This window comes from Haliotis rubra, unplaced genomic scaffold (genome assembly GCF_003918875.1).
Source record: "Haliotis rubra isolate DU_JTF1 unplaced genomic scaffold, ASM391887v1 Scf387, whole genome shotgun sequence".
In the NCBI taxonomy this organism is placed as follows: Eukaryota; Metazoa; Mollusca; class Gastropoda; order Lepetellida; family Haliotidae; genus Haliotis; species Haliotis rubra.
This window is the reverse complement of record NW_025767065.1, coordinates 880,031-903,561: the sequence shown is the minus strand read 5'-3', so window position 1 is coordinate 903,561 and position 23,531 is coordinate 880,031. Positions and strand designations below refer to the sequence as shown.

At 38.7% G+C, this 23,531-nt stretch overlaps 1 protein-coding gene across 2 annotated transcripts; it reads left to right on the top strand.

Moving 5' to 3' along the window:
* The first annotated feature begins 110 nt into the window (after nucleotides 1–110).
* LOC124286585 (rab5 GDP/GTP exchange factor-like) lies at nucleotides 111–22,328 on the top strand. Of its 2 annotated transcripts, none has more exons than XM_046722959.1 (8): nucleotides 111–218; nucleotides 11,951–12,172; nucleotides 16,581–16,693; nucleotides 17,307–17,567; nucleotides 18,687–18,914; nucleotides 19,792–20,048; nucleotides 20,745–21,748; nucleotides 21,795–22,328. In XM_046722959.1, exons 2-7 carry the CDS (start codon nucleotides 11,985–11,987, stop codon nucleotides 21,252–21,254), a joined length of 1,557 nt encoding a protein of 518 aa, XP_046578915.1. In that variant the 5' UTR covers nucleotides 111–218; nucleotides 11,951–11,984; the 3' UTR covers nucleotides 21,255–21,748; nucleotides 21,795–22,328. The 2 variants fall into 2 exon arrangements, with proteins under 2 accessions (XP_046578915.1, XP_046578913.1); XM_046722957.1 differs by lacking the exon at nucleotides 111–218 and adding an exon at nucleotides 9,603–9,729.
* The last annotated feature ends 1,203 nt before the right edge of the window (nucleotides 22,329–23,531 follow it).

The window sequence follows — 23,531 nt, the reverse complement described above, 5'->3', positions numbered from 1 at the left end:
ATTTCAACTATTTGACACATTAAAAGATTTTATAATTAATATTTATGGTTAGTTCGACTCAGTTGTAAACACCTGATTTACTAAAATGTCATATGACCTAAAAGTGCTGGCTTTGTATTCGGGTCATGACCTGTTGTTTGGTGGATCACAAGACATAATGACGAATATGATCCTTGTTTGGGTTTAAGAAATATGTGCTACTGTGCATACAATCATTGGTAAGTATACCATTTTCAGTATCGTTTCGGTCTGGTCTGATATGTTGTCGAACGCTTGAGCTGGAGTGAATTCTAGTTTTGGACATTTTGAATTTGATGTCGTGATGTGAATCTTCATATCCCGAGTTTCAGGTTTGTTATTCCGTACGTGTCATTATTGACTTAGAATCTACATTCGTTTGTCGACTATCTGTCATCCCCTCCCTAATGTTTTCAATTTCATAAATGCTGCAGCTGAATGACCTGTTAAAATCTGAGTAAGACCAAATGCGTCACAGTTCGTGTTTTTGACTGAGTTGCAGAGGTTTCGTAAGACGGGCGAGAAGTCATCTGTCGGTTATTTATCATTGTAAGAACGGCTTCAAAAATATGTTTAGGGTCTGGTATGAATTCTTCTGTTTTGAACTTTCCACCAGCGCTTTTCACCTTCCCTGAGTCACAAGTTGACAAGTTGATTGTTGAACTACAAAAGAAACTATGCGAGGACTCATTGCAATCTCATTAAAATAGACCTTAGTTCTCTCTGACACAAAACAAGATCTGAGGACATCCCATCAGCAGTCATATCAGTATGACCTTTCATCTTACCCATCAGCCGCCGTGATATTGCTGGAATATTGCTAAATGCGGCGTAAAACGAAAAACTCACTCACTCTTACCCATCAGAGTGTCAACAGTTTGGAAAAGTGACGGAATGTTTTGGTTACAATCTAGATATGGACACAAACCAGTAGTCTGAAATTTACTATTGACAAGGGTAAGTGATATGACCAATGGTGTCATGGTTTTGGGTGTTAAAAATGCTCCTGATATTGTGTTCACGCAAAAATCTCTAATGGAACGTGTCCAAACTAAAGCATGTATCACTGCCGTATATGGTGGCTAATATCCTCTGGATATTACAAAGTATGTAGGAATCATAAGGTTTGGGTTTAAGATTATATAGAGTAATTACTATCAAGTACCACTGTCATATAATTCATTATCTGATGATTACAAAATTGTCAATGTAAATATGTATAGATGATTATATACAAGAATGGAATTGTACAATATCTAAATCACCAAAACTCTCTGTTTATAGTAATATCAAAGTTGTATTTACTTACGAAATATACTTCAATGTTTTACCTCTGTTCATAAGAAATCTTGCTATTCTTGTAATATCTGCTCACAAGTTAAAAAAAGATACTACATCAGTACTAATAGAGATTGCAAATGTTTTGAATTTGTAAACAATCTAACAGGGATGAGTATGATAACTTATCATTGTGTCTGCCATGGAACAGTTGTAGAGTTAATCATATTTACAATCATTACTGGTAAAATCCAAGTGAAGATAAACTAAAACAGTTGTTAAAATGTTGTAGCAAAACATCTCATGATAGTCATGTATATCTTAAAATATATCAAATCCTGCTTCTTTTAATTGCTATTGACTCCCTCTGCTATGTATCTGTAAATTGTTGACAAAGGGCTTGTAGGTTGTAGTCTTCATGTTGATCAAACATCTGTTCTGTTCTGCCCCTGCTGATTGTTGGTATGTCTACATATGGTATAAGATACATCATAAATAAGATACCATCTTGCTAACATGCTAAATGGTGGTGACTTGAAAGACAACTTCAAAGGTGGCAGTTGCCATTGATGAAATGAATTGCTGTAAAAAACCGATGATAAAAGTGATCTTGGATAAGTTAATATCTTGTATTCAGTTCTTTGTTTTGTCACTTTGTGAGTGTTCACTGTATATTTTTCATGTTATTCATTCAGAATACATGATTATCATGATGAGGAATATATACCTGTACATTGTATATGTTTTACGAGACCAGAAAGATGTCATTAAGTTCTGACTTTCGGCTTACTGAATTATTGATATATATGAATATATAAAGAGTTTAGAGGTGAAAGATTTTGTGCACGTAAAGAAGTTTAGACAAGTTCAATTATCTGGACGTTTTGTTGTATATTTTATGCTTAAACCATGCAAACAGAAGAAATCACTTGTTATCACCCCATCCTTTACACAGCCATTACTTGCCTAACACAGTGATTTGTATGGTGCGTTTCAGTTGAGTCATGCTTCTGTATTTGCCTGAGTCTATCAAGGACATGTTCAACAAAGGTGTCCAATAGCAGTGAGCCAAAATGGGGTATAACCAGTCAAGCATTATTTGATTGGGTGATGGTCTGAGGTGTGGTCAGAATGGTCATCTCCTGCCATTTATGAATATAATCTAGCAGGACTATATCTAGATCGGCTCAGATGCTAATAATCAGCCCTAAATCTGCATCAAATTTCATCAAGAAGTCCCAGATTTGAATTTGGTTTTCTCAAATGTGTTACTATACAGTTAATAACAAAGTTTGTATGTTTGTTGTTCATTCTGCACTGAGCAATATTCCAGTGGCAGTCTGTAAGTAATTGAATAACTAATGATTTTTATAGCTTTGTAACATGAGTTGTATCTTGATGATAAATTAAGTTAATATATCTCTAAATTGATGAAAGTAGGAATTTTCCAAAGTCTTAATGTTGACCAAAGTAACAATATTTTCCCAGTGTGTACACCAGGGCTGCTAGTTTAGTATCCCAGTCAAATCCCTGAACCTATGATCATGACGATATATGATACATATGTATAGTATATTACCATTACTTGTGGAGACTGCAGCTGCTGTTTCTGAATATATCAGCTGATATTCGTAATCATGTTTGTAGATTCTGTTACTCGGGCTACTGAGTTATAACAGCATATATTCAAGTAATTATAGATAATAGAGGAATTTCTTGGTTCTTCTTTGATCCTTTAACAATACTTTTGACTTCCACTAACCTGAAGTTGAAATGGTTGATATACAGTAAACTATGTTTATAACAAATACACTAATAACAAACTTACATACAAACACATATAGTGAACTGTTGTTTGTTCCAGCTACTAAATGTATATGTTAGTCGAAATGTATAATACAGACTATAAGCTAGCACTAGTGATCCTTTGAGTTCATTATGTTTTGTTTATAATGTTCATAGTTCACTGACATACATTGTAACTGACAAATTGTTGACAGTGGTATAAATCCCAGCCTGTTAACTCAAAGGGAACGAAAATGATAATTGAGCTCTCAAGGCAATGCCTCTCTTGTGTGAGCCAGGCTGCCTCCGTGGTGTAGTGGTTAGAGCGTCCGCCCGGAGAGCGGAAGGTCGCGGGTTCGATCCCTGACCGCGTCATACCAAAAGACATTAAAATATGGTACTTGTTGGTCCCTGCCTGGCGCTCGGCATTAATGGGTACAACAATGACTGGTCGCCTTGGAGTCAGTATAATGTGTCTGAGTGGGGTATTCATGCTTCACTGCGGTATGGTAACTCAGTGGGCTAGCACTATAAACTAGCTTCAGTCTGGGCTAGTACAAGCAGCCGCACATACACATACACACGCATGCACGTCGTCCTATGAGCGAAATATCTCCAGCGCGACGTTAAACCCAATTTCACTTCACCTCTTGTGTGAGCCACACTCTGTGTTAGTTTTTTGATGCCACTGAACAATATTCCAGTATTATGGTGTCTGTCTGTAAATAATCAAGTTAATCCAGTGATCAACTGCACGATCATCGATCAATGCAATTGGAATACGATAAAGTGTCTACCATGTCAGCAATGCTGACCACTAGATCCCATTGGTCACCTCTTATAACAGGCAGGGGTTGCAGAAGACCAGTTCTAACCCAGATCTTCACGAGTCCCACAGTCTAGGACTTTAGGGAGAAGTCTGGTTGTTAAAGCATACACTCGCCATGACAAGGGCCCATGTTGGATCCTTTACATGAGTAGAATGTTTGAAACCCGTCCTGTGTCCCCACCATGATACTGTTGGGATATTGCTAAAAGTAGCTCATGACCTTACTAACACAATCAAAAGAAGAAAAACAGTCCGGTTGAAGTTTCAGAATTTCTGATTTTATTGATAAATGTTGCTAATTGCTCTATTTCTGTTAAGAATCAAGGGACTTTTCCTGATAGATTTTTGAAACAATTACCATGATTTTATCATATAATATATGCAGAGATGGAAATGCATTTTTTAAGGGTGTCATAAGGCACCTGAAAGGCAAGGTGTGCCTTTGTGAAAATATGTGTGCCCATACCTTCTGATGTTCCAGTTGAAACCTGTTAACTAGTCTGTTGCACAGTCCCTGAACCACATTATTTTCCTACTTCCTAGCCCTCCCTGCAATTAGGGCTGGGACGATACACTATGTCACCATACGATACATATCGCCATATTTTACCTGCGATACGATACATACACCTTGAAAGAATGACACAGTATCAAGATTTAAAATGATTTATTTCAAGGTATTTGTGTTTAACAATAACACTGTTGTAATAAACAAACAAGTAACTCCATCATGCTGGTATATTTTTCTCTAAATAAGTACTGTAACATGTTTAAGATAATACAGTTTTGAAAAAAAGTTGTGTATTGTTTTGTATCGATACACCAGTCCACGATACGATAGCTGTATCAAACTTAAATGTATCGCGATGCATTGATGCATCGGTGAATCGTCCCCAGCCCTACCTGCAATGCTAAAGCCCTAAATGAAGCAAGTCTAGATTTCCTAATGTCCTGAATCTCCCAGCTCACTTTGGCCCCTTTTCAATTTATATGGGGTTATTTGTTGCTGTCAAAATTATATATATTCATTGACTAAGCATTAGTCCAACCTCTAAATTTGAGAGATAGATTTCCTGAACACTATCATGACTGCAAGAATTGTTCAGCTTCATTTTCCCCAGACCCATAAACTGACCCACAAAGTATGTTATCATCCAAAACTGCATTTCCTGTTATGCTTACTGGCATTTAAATGGCCACACCCATGTTAAGCTATGAGATTAAGAGTGCCACAGTTTTAAGGGGTGAAAAAGTAGCTTTTGAGTTATTTGAGTTGCTCAAATTTATTACATTTTCCATTAAACGAATCATGGTGTGTATGATTTGTATAATTTTAGTCGTTCTGCCAGGGCACTTTAAATATATTTCATCTGTGCCTTTCAATATTTTCCGTGCCATGGTACACAAATTCAGCGCTATTTCGATCCCTGATATGTAGATGAGATCATTACAACCCAATCCTCATTGGAATGGGAATAGTCATGCTCCATACAACACAGACAAAGAACTATTTGAATAGTCACATGTGGTTTGACTAATTCCTGGCAGTATTGAATTTTGGTAAGCTCTGTCAGCTATAATAATACATTTGGATGTTTGAAATGAAATATCATATTGATTATTGTAACATAAAAGGCGTATACATGATATGTGATATTGAACTTGGATAGTGATATGGATGTATAATGTTTGTTTCACTAAACTAGAACACTCATAACATTCGTTTATAATGGGAAAAATGAAAATAATATATATCTGAGCGGTTATGGATTGTTGTACAGTTTTGATGGGGCATGTACAGCTCAGCTTTCCAAGGCAAAGGAGCTAACTGACTTAAAAAAAAGCAGTTTTCATAATATTTCTGGTCAAAGTTGCCCCTAAACTATACCACCACCATCAGTTTTCACCCTTGCAGAACTAGGCTGGATAGTCTAAGTTATCTCTTGGCTGACTAACAAGACTTTGCAAAGTTGAATAAAAAGTGACATCCCGTTTGTAATCAGTTTTGGTAAGTTACAGTCAGTGAGTGTGGGAGTGAGTTTAGGTTTGCGCTGCTTTTTAGCAGCATTCCAGCAATATCATGGCGGGGGACACCAGAAATGGACTTCGCACCAGGGAATCGAACCTGGCTTTTCGGCGTGACGAGCAACCACTTGAACCACCTAGTAAGGCTATCCCACCTAGTAAGTTGATGCTATTTGTTTGTGAGGTAAGACCCATGATATTACAGTGTAGCTCTTGATTATTGATCAGATCATCTTAACAGTGCCAGCCTGTTTAAGACAAATGCAAGTATAATAAATAGATAGGCCAATAAGAGGGACATAGAATGGACATAACTCATTATAGCCACAGGAGGTACAGTACAAACAGAAATTATTGAGAATTTAAAGATTGTAATTTTTTATATATTTTTCACTTATTACTCACGTAATAAATGTGAATATTAGCAGAACATAACTCCAGATTCAAAGACAGGTTAACAGATAGTATTTTGTCAAGTCACCATGGGCAGCAATGCAGGCTTCAATGCGGCGGGGCATACTACTGCCAAAGAAGTAAGAAAGTCGTGGTCCATGCTCTCCCAATATCGGACGACCTCTTCTTTCATTTCAGCAATATTTGTCAGATATTTCTTATTGACACTTTCCTTCATAAGTCCCCAAACATTGTCTATTGGATTTAGGTCAGGGCTATAGCTTGGCCAATCTAATAATGTCATATTTTGGGTTCGAAACCAGGCTTGTGAATGCTGTGAACAATGTTTTGGGTCGTTGTCCTGCTGGAAAATCAAAATATTTTCCATAGAACACGTGAGCAGATGGAAGTAAATGTCCCTCGAGAATATCTGTGTACCGCTCACTGTTCATATTCCCTTCAAATACACAGAGGGGCGTTGCCCCTACGCAGATATGCCACCCCACACTTTAATTTCGGACTGTACTTTTGGCACTGATACAAAGGTTTTTCAGTTTGTTTGGTCCAGAATTTCAGTGTATTAGGAAACAGCCACACAGAACTTTCATCTGAGAAAATCACATTGTCCCAGTTAAAATGTCTATGCTGTAAGCACCAGTTCAACCTTCACTCCTTTTGTTCAGGTTTCATGATCTGTGATGGAATTCCTCGACTTTTCTGCCAACCCATTGCATGCAGCTCAGTTCTAATTGTCTCCTTAAAGACAGCCACAGTTCCTCTATCAATCATATCCAGCCTTAAGTTTTCTAGACTCCTTCGTTTGTTTTTAGAAACAAGAATACCAAGCCAACTCCTGTCACCGACAGTCCATTTTCTGGGCCTACCTGCGCCTCCCTGGTGCTGAATGTCATATCCATTTGCAATATTTTTCAAAACACGATAAACAGTGGACAAAGGGATGCCTGTTCTACTTGAAATCACTTTAGCTGATCTGATGTCCTTGTTATAATACTCTAAAATCAACTTACTCTTCTCTAAATCATCCATACTGAGGATCACTGAAAATGTCTTCGGCTAGCAAGTAAACAAAGGGGGATAACTCTTCACAAACTAATGAAAAAGGATTAACAGAGTTGTCTCTCTTGAATGAAACCGAGCACTTGATAGCTGGTCAAGGTTGTTTATACTAGAAATCCAATTAAACATATTCCTAAAATTCTCAATAATTTCTGGTCATACCATACTTCTATCGAGCCATGAAATTCCAAGGATGGACTTGTATGGTCAGTCAACTCCCTGGCCTGGGAGGGAAGATGCAGATTGTTATAATTTAAAAGGGTACAGGTTGCTAGACGGTTTTGAGAGGGTGAGAATGCTGTTCAGTTTTGAGAGGGTGAGAATGCTGTACAGTTTTGAAAAGGTGAGAATGCTGTACAGTTTTGAAAGGTGAGAATGCTGTACTACAATTTTGAGAGGGTGAAAATGTTGTACAGTTTTGAAAAGGTGAGAATGCTGTACAATTTTGAGAGGGTGAAAATGTTGTATAGTTTTGAGAAGGTGAGAATGCTGTACAGTTTTGAAAGGTGAGAATGCTGTACAATTTTGAGAGGATGAAAATGTTGTATAGTTTTGAGAAGGTGAGAATGCTGTATAGTTTTGAAAAGGTGAGAATGCTGTACAGTTTTGATAGGTGAGAATACTGTACAATTTTGAGAGGGTGAAAATGTACAGTTTTGAAAAGGTGAGAATGCTGTACAGTTTTGAAAGGTGAGAATGCTGTACAATTTTGAGAGGGTGAAAATGTTGTATAGTTTTGAGAAGGTGAGAATGCTGTACAGTTTTGAAAGGTGAGAATGCTGTACAATTTTGAGAGGGTGAAAATGTATAGTTTTGAGAAGGTGAGAATGCTGTATAGTTTTGAAAAGGTGAGAATGCTGTACAGTTTTGATAGGTGAGAATACTGTACAATTTTGAGAGGGTGAAAATGTTGTACAGTTTTGAAAAGGTGAGAATGCTGTACAATTTTGAAAGGTGAGAATGCTGTACAGTTTTGAGAGGGTGAGAAGTGGATAAGTGCAGTAGAGTTTTGAGGGTGTAAGAATTTCTCAGTAGTTTTGTCGGGGTGGACTGCTACAGTTTTGTTGGTGTAGAAATTATGCTACAGTTTTGGGAGGGTACAGTTTGCTCTTCAGTTATGTGTATGTGTAGAGATTGCTTTAAATTATGTATCCATTCCTCTCCTGAGCTGTCTCTCTGTGATACAAGCGCAAGCTGTTGATCAAGTGTACTTACCTCCTATGGTTGGTGATTTCTATACAGAAAGAAAAACTCACAACCAAGGCTGCAAACTCATGTGTTTCAGCTCCACTGAATCATGAATATATATGGAAGCTGATTAACTGAGGTGACAGATATGATGATGATAATTATTTATTAGACTGCTAGTGCTGTGCCTGGTGATGCACTTGTTCCACACATCTCTCCATCTGCTACCATGGTTACTGTTGTCAGGGGCCACACTATTTGGTGATGCACTGGTTCCACCCATCTTTCCATCAGCTACCATGGTTACTGTTGTCAGGGGCCACACTATTTGGTGATGCACTGGTTCCACACATCTCTCCATCAGCTACCATGGTTACTGTAGTCAGGGGCCACACTATTTGGTGATGCACTGGTTCCACACATCTCTCCATCTGCTACCATGGTTACTGTTGTCATGTCAGGTTCCACACATCTCATCACTATTTACTGTTGTGATGCACACTGGTTCCACACATCTCTCCATCTGCTACCATGGTTACTGTAGTCAGGGGCCACACTATTTGGTGATGCACTGGTTCCACACATCTCTCCATCAGCTACCATGGTTACTGTTGTCACTGGTTCCACACATCTCTCCATCACACCATTTGGTGATGCACTAATTCCACTGGTTCCACATCTCTCCATCAGCTACCATGGTTACTGTAGTCAGGAGCCACACTATTTGGTGATGCACTGGTTCCAACATCTCTCCATCAGCTACCATGGTCTGTTCCTGTAGTCATGGTTACTGGCCACACTATTTGGTGATGCACTGGTTCCACACATCTCTCCATCAGCTACCATGGTTACTGTTGTCAGGGGCCACACTATTTGGGGGTTACTGAGGGGCCACACCATTTGGTGATGCATGCTGTGGGTGATTCAGTCAGCTGGTGATTCATAAGTTAGATCATTATGTAAGACGACCAGCTGCTGCCTACTGCTCATGTTAAACAGTCAAGTTATTTACACATCTCATGTCAGCTTTGTCATCAGCATTAGAGATGACAGAGTGTTTATATTTGCTTCACAAGATTCTTGGTCTCATAATGGGATTTAACTTCGAAACCTAAAGTCAAGCCCGAAGGCAAACGGTGAGAACCTGATTTCAATGCATTCCTGGAGTGTGTCAGGTCTTTGTTGTAAGTTTGCCTCTGGACAGTCTCAGATTCATGATGTACAGACACAGTGATCATATGATTTGGTTTTTCTGTGAACTTTAACAAATTACATTGTTTCAAGAAGTAGCAGTACTTTGTCATAATGTGTATTAGTTGTGATGCCTTACATCTTCAATTTGCAAGTTGAACGTTAAATGTCTGTTGTACACATGTTCAGGGCTCAAAATAATGTTTGAGTATTTCATTATGAATATTTACTCACAATTATCATAGTTATTATTATATATTGATGGCCTACTTGGCATTTAAATTATTTATTCTCTTGATTCCTGTCCAGTGTTTTTAAACCACTGAGCATTGTATTTAATTCTGTTTTATATGTCTTCATGTTTGTGTTTGTTCATGCGCCACTCCAAGTGTGTAATATGTTGCATTAAATGTCTGATTAACAATTTGCGAGACATAGTGCACTTTATATGTATTTGTGACATCTTCTGTTTATCTAAATTTAGCATGCTTATTGACACATGTGTTGTTTGTCGTTAAGTGACAATTAATTAGGTAATTGAGTATGTTGAAAGTTAATTAGGTAATTGAGTATATTCAAAATCATTTCGGTAATTGAGTATGTTGACAATTAATTAGGTAATTGGGTATGTTGACAATAAGGTACTTATCATCCAGCCTATCTGGAGTTTGTGTGTGAAAAGCACATAGTAAATTAGTCAGCATCATTAGTTGTTCATTAATGTTTGAAGCATGTCGAGTCAGGTCACTTCCCTGGAGGCCATGGTGTTCTGTTAGTTAACACACAGTGCACTCAGTAGTCTGTCGTACAGACCCTGAAGCAAATATATCCAAGAAAGCCCACGTAAGTCTAGAAAATGTGGCAAGTCTAGATTTCCTCAGCTTCAGAAAATGAAGAAAGTCTCAGGGCTCCTTTTCATTAAATGTTGTTTTTTTTTTACTATGAACTCTTTTCAGTAAAATATGTTCATTTCAGAGACTAGTTGTTGGTCTATGCACTCAGCAACAGGCTCAGTAACCTAAGTTATAATCACAGGCTGTCTTTGAATATTTGAATTTGCCTACACCCTTCCATGGATTCGGAGACTAGGAATGTAGGTGGGTACCTGTGAAGTTGATTTACCAGTAGGCAGCTAGACAAATACTTTGTATCTGGATAAATATAGATTTGATAAAAAGAACTAATTCCATTCAAATTAAAAAAGTCCCAGTTAGCTGGGAGATTCCTGAACCTGAGGAAAATAAAGTCTTGCTACATTTAGCATTTTCGCATTGCAGAAATATCAGTGTGGAAGGGAAAATAATATGGTTCAGGGACTGTGAGACACACTAGTAGGAAGCCTAGGGCAAATATGTTTGATTGTTATCATTGTCTATTTATAAAGAAAATGATAGCAGGCATATGGACTCTTGATCAATTTGTAGAACTCTAACTGATAGTCATCCAGGGTGCTCTGGAGATTTTGTTCAAATATAGCTATGAAATGGATTATTGACTATTGCTTAGTTTCTGAAGCATTTTGATAGAAACAAAGTACTCCATTTAGAGTGATGATTGACTTCACGTGAGATGGGAGATAGAACCTGTGGAAACTCAAGACTGCTTCATGTAGAACTGTAGCATTATAATAACAGCTGGGCAGTTTGGAAAAAAATTGCTCATGCCGACTCCGACTCTGTGACAGACAGACATGGTGACTGTCGTATCAAGAGGTGATATATTTCCAGATACTATTTGTCATTTTGATCATGACCATAGGGATATTGTTTTGCTTTCATGTTCTTCATCAGTGCTACCATATAAACCTCCCTCCTTCCCCCCTCCCTCACTCACCCACCCACTCACTCACTCACTCACTTTATAGTCTGGTTGGGTTATGTGTACAACTCAACTCATAGTTGTAGCCAACCTACCACAGCAAGGAGCTGTGTTAGCGAGAGAGCTCCGGGACTGGGCTTTCACTGTTAGGAGCTTCAGATATTGAATTTCTCTGTTAGTATCTGGAGTTGGGTCTGGCAGGCGTCACACTTTCATTGTATCTGTAGATCTGCACTGACTTCATTTTCTTGAGTAAGGTAACAGAAAATAGTTAATGGTGAATTTGAAATGTTTTATTATATATGTACCTCAGTTTCTTCTATTAAGTTGTTTGAAATTGTCTTTCAGATCCATAGCTGAGTACTAGCCCCCAGCTCACAAGATGAGTAAGGAAAAGAAAACGTCCAAGAAACTTCACTTGGAGTCAGCAGACTTGTTGTGTAAAAATGGCTGTGGTTTCTATGGTAACCCAGCATGGCAGGGCTTTTGTTCCAAGTGCTACCGAGAGGTGTATCAGCCAGCGAAACAAGCACAGCAACAGCATGATGCCATGCGGGAAGCATCCAAAAGGTAAGACAAAATACTTTCTTCATTAGATTTTAAATATATTCCATGTCACATGCAGAGATGCCAACCACTCCGATTTTGGAGGGTTACTCTGATTTTCAAATACAAAACCTGCTCTCCAATTTTTAAGAAAAGATTCTGAATTTATTTTTATGATATACAATTTTGTAAGTCACCGGTGATTTATTTGAGTGAACACTGGTAAAAGCATTCAGAAGATTAGCAAGTGATCCTTTGGGTGTCAATTCTGTATATTGCGTGTTATTGACGATGAAGTTTCACAAAGTATTTCCGAATGCATAGTCTGTATGAAAGTGAAACAAAATGGCAGAGCTGACCAAGCACTCACCCCCAACTCGCACCTTTGGTGCTCAGGCCTGGCTTTCAGCCAGTCATGACTCCTTTTTCCTTAGATTCAGGGTTGGCATCTCGGCACATGTTCATGAACATTTGATTTTCAAATTTTAAACTTCTATTACTTAAGTTTGTTTGTTGTTTATTACCGCACTCAGCAATATTCCAGCTGTATGGCGGCAGTCAGTAAATAATTGAGTCTGGGCCAGACAATCCAGTGAGCATCAGCATGAGCATCAATCTACGCAATTGGGAGACAATAACATGTGCCAACCAAGTCATCCAGTCTGACCCCCAATCCCATCAATCACTTTTGCGACACGCATGGGTTGCTGAAGACCAATCTAACCCAGATCTTCACAGATATTATTACTTCAGGGTATATAAAAATGGAATATGTTTTCTTAGTAATCTTATTTTAGCATATAATTAGCAACTTGGATATTGAGGACCATAGACAAGTCTGATATTGATCCTGAGCTAGAACTTAAACTACCAGCTAAACTTAGCAATCTTTTTGTTCGACCAGTCAATAAGTAATATGTTACTACCTATGGCTAGTCAAGACTAGTTCCCCAGGGAAGATCCAAGTTATAATTGGTCTTCAGCAACCCATGTTTGTAAGAAGAGACCCACAGGATCAGGTGGTCAGGCTTGTCGACTGTGTTGATGCATGTCTTTGTCATGTAGTGAGATTGATTTTGATGGAAGCAATCACTTGATTGTTTGGTCCAGATTCATTTATTTAAAGACTGCCATCGTATAGCTTGAATAATGCTGAATGCACATTAAACAACAAAGTTAAAAAATCATGTACTTGTTCAAGTGGTAGATTGGTTTGTTTGCCATTTAAGCTAAAACTGAATGAAACTTAAGTTCTGAATTTACTGCTCGGTATATTTCACTGGTTTATCAGTGACTTGCCAGGATCAATCAGCTCATCATACAGTGCCTTGGAGGCAAAATCTGTTTTTTAAAGTAATTTTCTTTATTGTTATTGTGAAGGTTGGCAAATAGTTGTTTAATACATTGTATTGATAACAGACTCTGCATCCTATTTTGGTGGAGGAACCTTGAAGATAATGTTTTTATTATGTTTGCTGTCAATATAATGACTAACAACCAGGTTTGAAAGTGACATGCCGATATATTGATCCCAATTTATTAAGACCTCGTGGTTGTCATGTCATTTTACGTCACCACAAGCATGACAAGTCAACAAAACTGGTCATGTTTTATACTTTCCACCAGTCTAATCTTTACACACACATGCACGCACGCACACAGGCACGCACACAGGCACACACCTCAAACACACACTCACTCAAACTGTCTTAACAACCCCACCCCCCACCCCACCCCATTGTGTATATATTGCTTTTGGCAAAGGTGACATATTAATGGCTCAGATTAATGCCCAATGATCCACCATAAAATTAATATGCCTGGGGGTATGACCTCTGATCCTTAACATATTCCCAAGTGATTCAAAAAGCCACGCCAGAAAAACACTCCTTGTTTTACTCCAACAATGGGTTTGTTTACTTGTGTTTTGTTAGTGTTAAAATAGCCTCATCAAAATTGTACTCAAGAATTAGTATCTACAAGTTTCTGATTCAGAAAAATGTGCATCAGTCTGTTGATTGATAGTGGTTTAGATTGCCATATTGTAGAAATGTGTTTGTCACTCTCCTACGTATATTCATTGAGGGAGACATGCTTCACTTCCTGATTAGTGGTTAGACATGATTATGATAATTTGCTGCATGTCAGCTTGCTAAGTGCATAGCAGTTGAACAGCATCCAAGGTTTCATGACAGGAGTTATGAGATTCAAGTTGCAGTTGTTTCTGTACAGGTAATGTGTTTGTTGATGTTCATACCCCGATAGTCATAAATATGGACACAAAGGGTTTATGTGTCAAATCTTTAAACAGCAATTAGAAGTGATATATGTAAGGGAGAGAGTTAATCGTCAACTTCTTTATTGTATGGAGTTCAATAATTCATTGTATAAGCTTATTATTTCATCAGGTGTAAGGCTTACTATCAATGTAGATAATACAGATTAATAATTCAGGGCACAAGATAAGGGCCGTATTGGCGTATGTATGGATAAACAATATGCACGATAAGGTAGGAAATAATTTAGAAAACGTAGCAGATATGCACCACAGCAATGGTGTACGGTCTTAGAATCATTTACAGACGTATTTATCTGAAAAAAAGTATTGTTTTATTGTTTATTGACCTGTTTACACAAGAGTGGCAATGTTGTGGTGCATATATGAAACGAAACACAAGATTACTGATAGTCCATTAGCTTCCATTCAGTACTCTAAATGTACACTTAAGGTTTTCCAGTACTCAATATTGAACAAATAAGGAGTACGTACTGCTGATGTTGAATAATTATCTGCATGATAATTGATAAGTAATATTGATCTGTATCAATCTCTATTATCATATGACAAAAATAACAACCTTATTTGATATCTAATATTGATCAGTTATCAGTTAATTAATTTAACCGGTGAGTGGTGAATGATAATCTTTTATCACATCAACAATATTTCTGATTATCAATCTTTTTAGCCAGACCTAATAAGGTGAATGAAAGCTAGGATGCCTGTGTTGCGATGTGAGGAAAACAAATGGAATAAGATAGGAAAAGCTGAACCCATGCACACACACACTGCAAGAATCTTGAACATGACATTTCCCACATGTCACATCCCTGTTATGCTGACAGCATCGACATCAATTTATATTTTGTAATTGACGATGCTGATCCTTTTTTTGTACCTTATATGTCTCCAAAGGGAGCCATGTGGTTAAGTTATTGATAAATGTAACAGCTTTGTGACAGGCACAATGACATATCGACAATACACTGGTGTGTCAACTGTACGGTTTATATCCTGTAGAGGAAGAAATTAAAATGGACTGTATATTTGACTGGATGAACATCATTTAACCAGTGTTAAACTAATGATGAAGGTCAGAGAGACTTGATTGCAGCCAGTGTCCGTAATTGAGGCAAAAATTGATGAAGTTGGTGATAGTGTTGCAGGTGCAAGATTTACCACTCACAACATTGATAGACTTCCATTCTTTCATATTAATCTGTCATGCACATATGAAAGAATTGGATGGCCCTGAAATATTGCTGAGTGGTATATCAATGTTTAATGGTTATATTTTGTGTAAGTAGGTTACACTTGAATGTTACTTTCATCTTGATCAGTTTTGTTGGTGTAATGGTACAATATAGGAAATGGGCCAAATGTTGGTTACTGGTTTGGAAGGAATTTAAGATTAATTGTTGACACGATAAACATGGTTTAACAAATATTGATCAGCTTGACAAATGCCAAGAAATATTCTTTAAAAAATTGTAATATTTAATATATGGGTTTTATGTTCATTTGGTTTGGCTAGTCCAGTATAAATAATAGTAATGCTAATATTGTTTTAACAATATAGTATTAGTAATTTGTACTGTATAAGATTGGAAAATTGGGCATTTCACTAATGTCTGAGCAGATTTTCTGTCAGATCAATGATTAAATATCTTACCCTTTGTATGCCTGAATATATTTATTTGTAGGACGCTATGTTGAACATTTTATTTCTCCAGTAGGCGGAGACTTGTGACCTATGGCAGCAGGAGTAGAATAGGCACAGTCATCTGGGGTTACCATCATGGCTGCAGCTGCCATTACAAAATGAAAAGATCAATGTGCATCTTGCTTTTGCCTCATTTTATGTTTAGTACTCTTAATTTAACATATATTTGAAAGGAAAGAAATGTCGTTTTTATCAAAAAGAGAAAAAATGTCTTCATCATTTCAGGAAGATTTTACTCAACCAAATTTCAGTATTATGTTTATAATGAATGTCTACTGTATCTAGTGATTAGACAGGTAGAGGTAACTGTGGTTGTCCAGATTTTTTGTATAATTTACGAAACTTCAGACATCACTCCACCTTAGCCTCCTATTGTCTCCTAAGTCTCGTATTGTGTGGTATTCAATATAATTACTCGTGTCTTTCAGAACGGGGGACACGCCTCCGCCTTCCTTCTCCAAGTTCGCGGAGAAGAAAACACAACAGATCAACAAGCGCAGCCACACTATGAAGTCTATATTCAAACGCACACCAGTGAAAGGTATGCACATACTACAAAGAATATTTTGATATTTACTGGACCTGAAACCTCTTACTACATATTTGTCAGTATATCGTGGCAGTGCATCACTTATTGGTTATGGTGTTAGCTTGTCTTGCTGAAAGCTGTGTGAAGCACTTCTATGACATGTGATACCTTTTGTGTTGTTCCCTTCCACAATTCTGCCGAAATCACTATTGTGTAATATCCTTCAGTGACATATATATTTTTACAGAGAGTTCAGATGCATGTTATCAAGAACCCCAAATTTAGTGAGTTAAATCAATGAATGGAATATAATATATAATAGAAGGATGTCATCATTTATGGTAAAGACATTCATATTATCTCAATGATCCATAACTTAAGGCAACATATAAATGAAGTTATCTGTTTTGTGGATTGACTCAGTGTACTTTGCATGCCTACCTTGAACAGAGTTGTCTCCCCACTTTGTGTCCAAATGACAACTGTAATGTTGATGTTAATTTCAAGATTTGTTTCATTCAGAAAATATAGTATTTTTGAAATTTATCCTACCTCGTTAAGAAATACACAATTATGTTGGTATTTTTGCAAATGCATGTGTTCAAGTTTTGTTTTTCTCGTCTAGACACATCAGCAGACCAACATGGCCACACTCAGAAAGAGACGCGGAGGTCTAGCATTGAGAGTCAGAAAGTAGGGGGAGAGTTTGCGGAGTTTCTCAAGACCCTTCGTAAGCCTGCCGCACTTGACATCTCAAAGCAAGTCCGCAGTTTCATTGAGCGCATCCAGCAGAGCGGGGAGCAGCCGATAGACGACCTGTCTGAGACAGTCCAAGACTTCTACCAGGGTCTCTCAGACAGGCTCAACTCTCACACTGTGTTCAAAGGTGAGTGTCTTGGTGTCCTTGTGGTCACGCATATAGGAAGCTGTCTCTGGGCGTTTCTGTGGTATCACACACAGGTCGATGTCGTGAGGAGTGTTTGTGGTCTTGCAGATAGTCCGAAGTCGTAATTTGTGTATGTGGTCTCACAGACAGGCATAAGGCCTGATCTCTGTATTTGGTATCACAGATAGGCAAATGTCTCAATGACCTGTATGTGGTCCCACAGATAGGCTGATTTCTTGGTCTTGGTGTGTGGTCTCACAGATAGGGAGGTGTGTAGGTCTCTGTGTGTGGCCTCACAGATAGGCAAATGTCTCAATGAGCTGTATGTGGTCTCACAGATAGGGAGGTGTCTTGGTCTCTGTGTGTGGTCTCACAGATAGGCAAATGTCTCAATGACCTGTATGTGGTCCCACAGATAGGCTGATTTCTTGGTCTTGGTGTGTGGTCTCACAAATAGGCAGGTGTCTAGGTCTCACAGATTGGCAGGTGTCTCAGTGTCTTTCTGTCTGGTCTCACAGATAGGGTGTCTAAGTATCTGTGGTCTGACAGGTAGGTTGATGACAGAGGCTGTGCTGCCTCACAAGATAGGCAGAGTGATGTTCTGTGTAGAATATCGTAGTGAGAACATTAGTTTATACCGAGTTTATTGTTGTACATCTTTGTTTTGAAAAAGGTAAATGCTTCATTCCTATGTCATCTCTGTTTTAGAAGTGTTAAACATTGATGGAGATGACAAAACTTTATGGATGATCAACTTCTATATTTTCTCGATAGCGACATTTCGTTATAGATTCTTATACCTTCTTATACCATTTACAAGCTATACCGAAACATCGCTATTGAGAAAATACAGAAGTTGATCATCCATAAAGTTTTGTCACCTCCATTCCACCAACTTCTAGAATGCCACTCAAACTAATACATTGATAGTTTATAATATTCTCCTTAAATGAAGTCATTATACTCAAATATGGTAAACATTTTAATGCACTTGAAGAAAACAAGGACCTCTCAATAAAATGAACAGCAACCCACTTAACAAAAACTACAGTGTTTTTAAATGCTTCTAATTTTATATTAGTCCTGGACGGTGTAAATGATCTTATCGCCATGTTGCAGGGTTGAACCAGGACGTGATAGAGAAGATCCTGGACTTTACAGAGCGCTACATCCTGGTACGCCTCTACCGCATAGTGTTCTGCCCGCCCTCCACCACAGACGAGGAGAAAGATCTGCTGGTACAGAACCGGATCCGGAGCCTTCATTGGATCACAGCCCAGCAGCTGGATACCCTGATCAATGAACACGATCCTCAGATCAGACAGCTAATTGATCAAGCCATTACATGTAAGTCGTAGGATTGTAGACTTAAACTTGGGACTCATATCATCAGGGTTTTGTAAACCTACTTGATCTTCTTTGCTAGCTGATGGTAAATAGGTCATTTCCAATTAAAATGCTAATATTAAGCCAGAATATCGGTATCTGCAGAACTAAATTGTGGGGCACGGTGGTTCGAGTGTTCATCATAACGCTGAAGACCAGGGTTTGATTTTCCACAAGGGTACAATGTGTGAAGCTGATTTCGAAAACCCCCACCCAATGGTGTAAAACTTATATTGCTGGAAGGTAGCTAGAAACCAGTGTAAAACTGTACTCACTCACTCACACAGCAAGTTGTTAAGTCGGTAGATGACCACAAACAATCAATATATGGTCAGTAGATTCTACTGAAAATTTGTGTTTGTTTTATGATGAAAAAGGGGCAATACAAAGGATGAAATATGTGTCTGCAGCCATGTAAAACATGTAAATGCAGTGATGAATATTCAGAATTTGTCACTGTTGAATGTCTTGCCACAGGCCTGCCTCTTTTCCTGAATCAAGAGCAAAATTTAGAGACAAATAGACATCCAAACCATTCTTGGCAAGTAAAGTAGACACAAGTCAGGTAGAAATGGCCTCAAATCACCCTCATGTTTCTCTTATCTGTGTTCATCCTGCCTTTTAAAATCTGTTCCACCTGGAAACGCCAAGCCTGCCCTGTTCATGTGCTCAGAAAGGGGCAGATAACTTTGTTGGAGTAAAAAGTTCTTGTTGCTGCTGATGACTTCAGCTGATCACTTCAGTTCAAATGTGGCCATGTGTCCACTTGATATTTTAAGTATTACAATCTTTAGCTCCAAATGTACTTAAACATAACGCTGATGTTCTCTCTCTGCAGTTGCCATAGAGATGGATTCAAAGCGTGCGACTCAGGACAAACTAGCCTGTGTGGTCAACTGTAGTAAGAATATCTTCGAGCTTCTCCGTGAGTCGAAGCAAGTTCCAGCAAGTGCTGATGAGTTTCTTCCAGCCCTCATCTACATCGTGCTGAAAGCCAACCCTCCGCGACTCCAGTCCAACATTCAGTACATCACACGATTCGCTAACCCCAGTCGACTCATGAGTGGAGAAGCTGGTTACTACTTCACCAACTTGGTGAGTCCCAGGGAATATTGACCTACGCTTAAAGATCCAGAAACATGTTTGAACAGAGTTCACCTAGGAATATTGACCTACGATATGATAGACTGCAGCATTTACGTAGAGATAAATCTCGGCTATATCTTAACCCCGTTAGTAGGGATTGTGAGTTAGAATTGCCCCCAGCAACCAATGTTTGTCGTAGGAAGCAACCAAATCAATCAGTTGGTCTGTCTTGGTGAATTGGTTGCTGGTAAATGTTGCTCAAAATATCAAATCACTGGATTGTCTGGTCTTCATCATGTTGCTGTAATATTGGTGAGTGCAGTGTTAAACGAATACACTGACACATGCTAAACTATGGGTCAGATGTGGCAGACTCGCGCAGATGAGGGTTAGAACTGGTAAGGACAAGCATGGGTTGCTGAAGACCAGTTCTAACCCGGCAACTAACGGGATCGGATGGTCAGGCTTGCTGACTTGGTTGACACATGCCATTTTATCTTAATTACATAGATCGATGCTCATGTTGTTGATCACTGGATTGTCTGGTCCAGACTCGATTATTTACAAACTGCTGCCATATAGGTGGAATATTGCTGAATGTGATGTTAAACAACTAACAGACTGAATCTGATGTGATATTAAATTTTACTTTTCTGTGCCTTCTCTTAACTGATTATGATTAACTGATTTCCTTGCTGTTTTCAGTGTTGTGCAGTTGCTTTTATCGAGAGCCTGAATGCTGACTCACTGAGCATCTCCCAGTCCGAGTTTGATCGTTACATGTCCGGTGAGGCCGTGCCCCCATCAGCAGGGAACGAGTATATGTGTGAGGGCCTGCGGATGAGCAAGGAAAACCTGCGGGGCCTTGGGGAACTGCGACAACGGCAGGAGAAGGTGGCAGCGGAGGCGCTGCAGCTACAGCAAGAAATGATGGAGTTCAAAGAAAACTTTATGAAAGAAATCCAGGACGTTCTCACACGAACCCCTTTGAAACTAAAACCGAGGAAGGTGAAGATCGATCTTGACGCAGAGAGCGAGGAACAAGGAACGTTGAATCTACCATCTCCTATCAAGCCATTCACAGCACCAGAACCACGGCAACTTGAATTCACAGAGAGCATGGATGCTACGCCATCTCATGTCGCCATGACGAGTGATAGTGACACTCCAAAAGTTGATCTCATGGATGAGCCAATCACAGAGTCTACAACTTAACATTTATACAAGAATCGTGTATATGAGAAAGAGATTATTTCATTGGATGGAGAGAGATATTTATTGGGTTCTCCAAATCTGCGATACTGGTGTAATGACTCCATGTCTTCATTGTGGTTAGTGAGAGTAGACACTCGTAGAAGTCATCTTCTATAAAATATCTATCAGTTGGTTAATTATTTCATATGTACAGCTAATTAGGGTGAGAAAATTTGGTTTTATGCCGCTTTTAGAAATATTTCAGCTATATCACGGCAGGGGATACCAGAAATGGGCTTCACGCATTTTACCCACGTGTTGAATTGAACCCATGGTGAACAGCATGGTGAGCAAACGCTTTATCCACTAGGATAGCCACTTCCCCGTTTGCTTCTGAACAAATGTTGTTTATGAATTGTTGGAGATTGTTGATAAGGGATATTTGTGAAAACAGGTGTGTTCAGACAGGCACTTCTGTCTCCCTATGAGTAACTACTGTGGTCCCAGTACGTCTTGTTTCTCCAGTACGTCTTGTTCCTCCAGTACGTCTTGTTCCTCCAGTACGTCTTGTTCCTCCAGTACGTCTTTTTCTAGTGAGACATGGACTAGTGACTGGCCTGCCTGAGTATGTCACTGTGTTACAACTGGAAATGAATTACCTTGTGCATCATGTTTTGAAATATTTGATGGAATGTCTCAGATTATATCCTGAATAGAGTGGAATCTTGTAAATCTGGACACTGTTAATCCAGAACCCAACCTTCAGTACGATTGCAGAATTCTTACCTGCATACAAAGTGGCAGTTGATTCTGACAAGTTCAGTGCGTGTACACCCATGAAGATCAATGTCAGAATCGATCTTCAGCAGCCCAGGCTTGTCAAAAGAGGCGACTAACAGGATCAAGTGGTCAGGCTCACATGTCATCCTGTCACAATTGTACTGATGCTCATGATATCGATCACTAGTCTGGTCCAGATATGATCATTTGTGGACCAAAGTCATGAAGCTGGAATGTTGTACAGTTGGGCATTACACAACAAACAAACTTTGTGTTTGTTAGCATCCAGATTACGGTTTCATTAAGGTATAGCATGAAATATTTTTGAAATTCTCGTCAATGTTTCTCAATCATTTGTGGAATTTCTTGATTACTGATGACCAAACCCAGTGTTAATTGCTAGGGCAGTGTCAAGATTTCCAGTGTTACTGTTCGTCAGTGTTATCTATCCCTTTTAAATTGGGCATGTACTTTTTGTGTGTCATTCTCACACGGGGTTCAAATAGATGACATTGAACAAAGGTGTTTAAGCACTAACATCAACTTCTCTCATTCATACAACCTTACAGGAGATAGATTTTGTAATTAATGTTGTAAGCTCCAAGCCGTTTTTATAAATTTCAGTATTAATGCAGGGACAGGTAATCTGTAATTCTTATTTGCACCGAGGGAATTAATATTGTAAGCTCCAAGCCTTCGTTATGAACTTTCAGTATTAATGCTTGAGGGACATCTAATTCTGATTTGTGAGTGGGTTATTCTTGATCATATTCTTACCCATGATGTAATTTTGTTGTTGAGAAAATGTCAGAAAAAATATGGGCTCCACTAATTTCAATTGGAGACATCAAATTTGTTTCCCTGTTCCCTGAACAATGTTGCAAGAAATCGTTTGTGACTACCTTTCAGTAACACATTGCTATGACACTCTATAAACTAATGGAATAAAACTGTGGAACTATTGAAATGAACTAGCCAATCAGCATGAAACAAAGAGCAACCCATGCTTGCCTCAAAAGGCGACTAATCTTGTCGTAAGAGGCTGACTAACGGGATCGGGTGGTCAGGCTCACTGACTTGGTTGACACATGTCATCGGTTCCCAATTGCGCAGAACGATGCTCATGCTGTTGATCACTGGATTGTCTGGTCCAGACTTGATTATTTACAGACCGCTGCCATATAGCTGGAATATTGCTGAGTGCGGCATAAAACTAAACTCACATACTCACTCACTCAGTCAGAGAGCAGTACTGAAAATAGTGGCGCCTGTATCTGTATAACCAGGCTATGGTAATATGGTGTTAATACCTCATTCCTTTGTGCGTAACCATGACAACTCAGGAGACCACATTGTGACACACTTTTAATTAGTCACCACCTTCAAATCACACACTATTCTTGTGCCATTCAAACTGTGTGCGATTACAAGAATATTTGCATTTAATCTTTTTGCATATCATGCACCTACACTCTGAACATGAAGCATTTGGCCTTCAGTGTTTGAACAATGAGCACT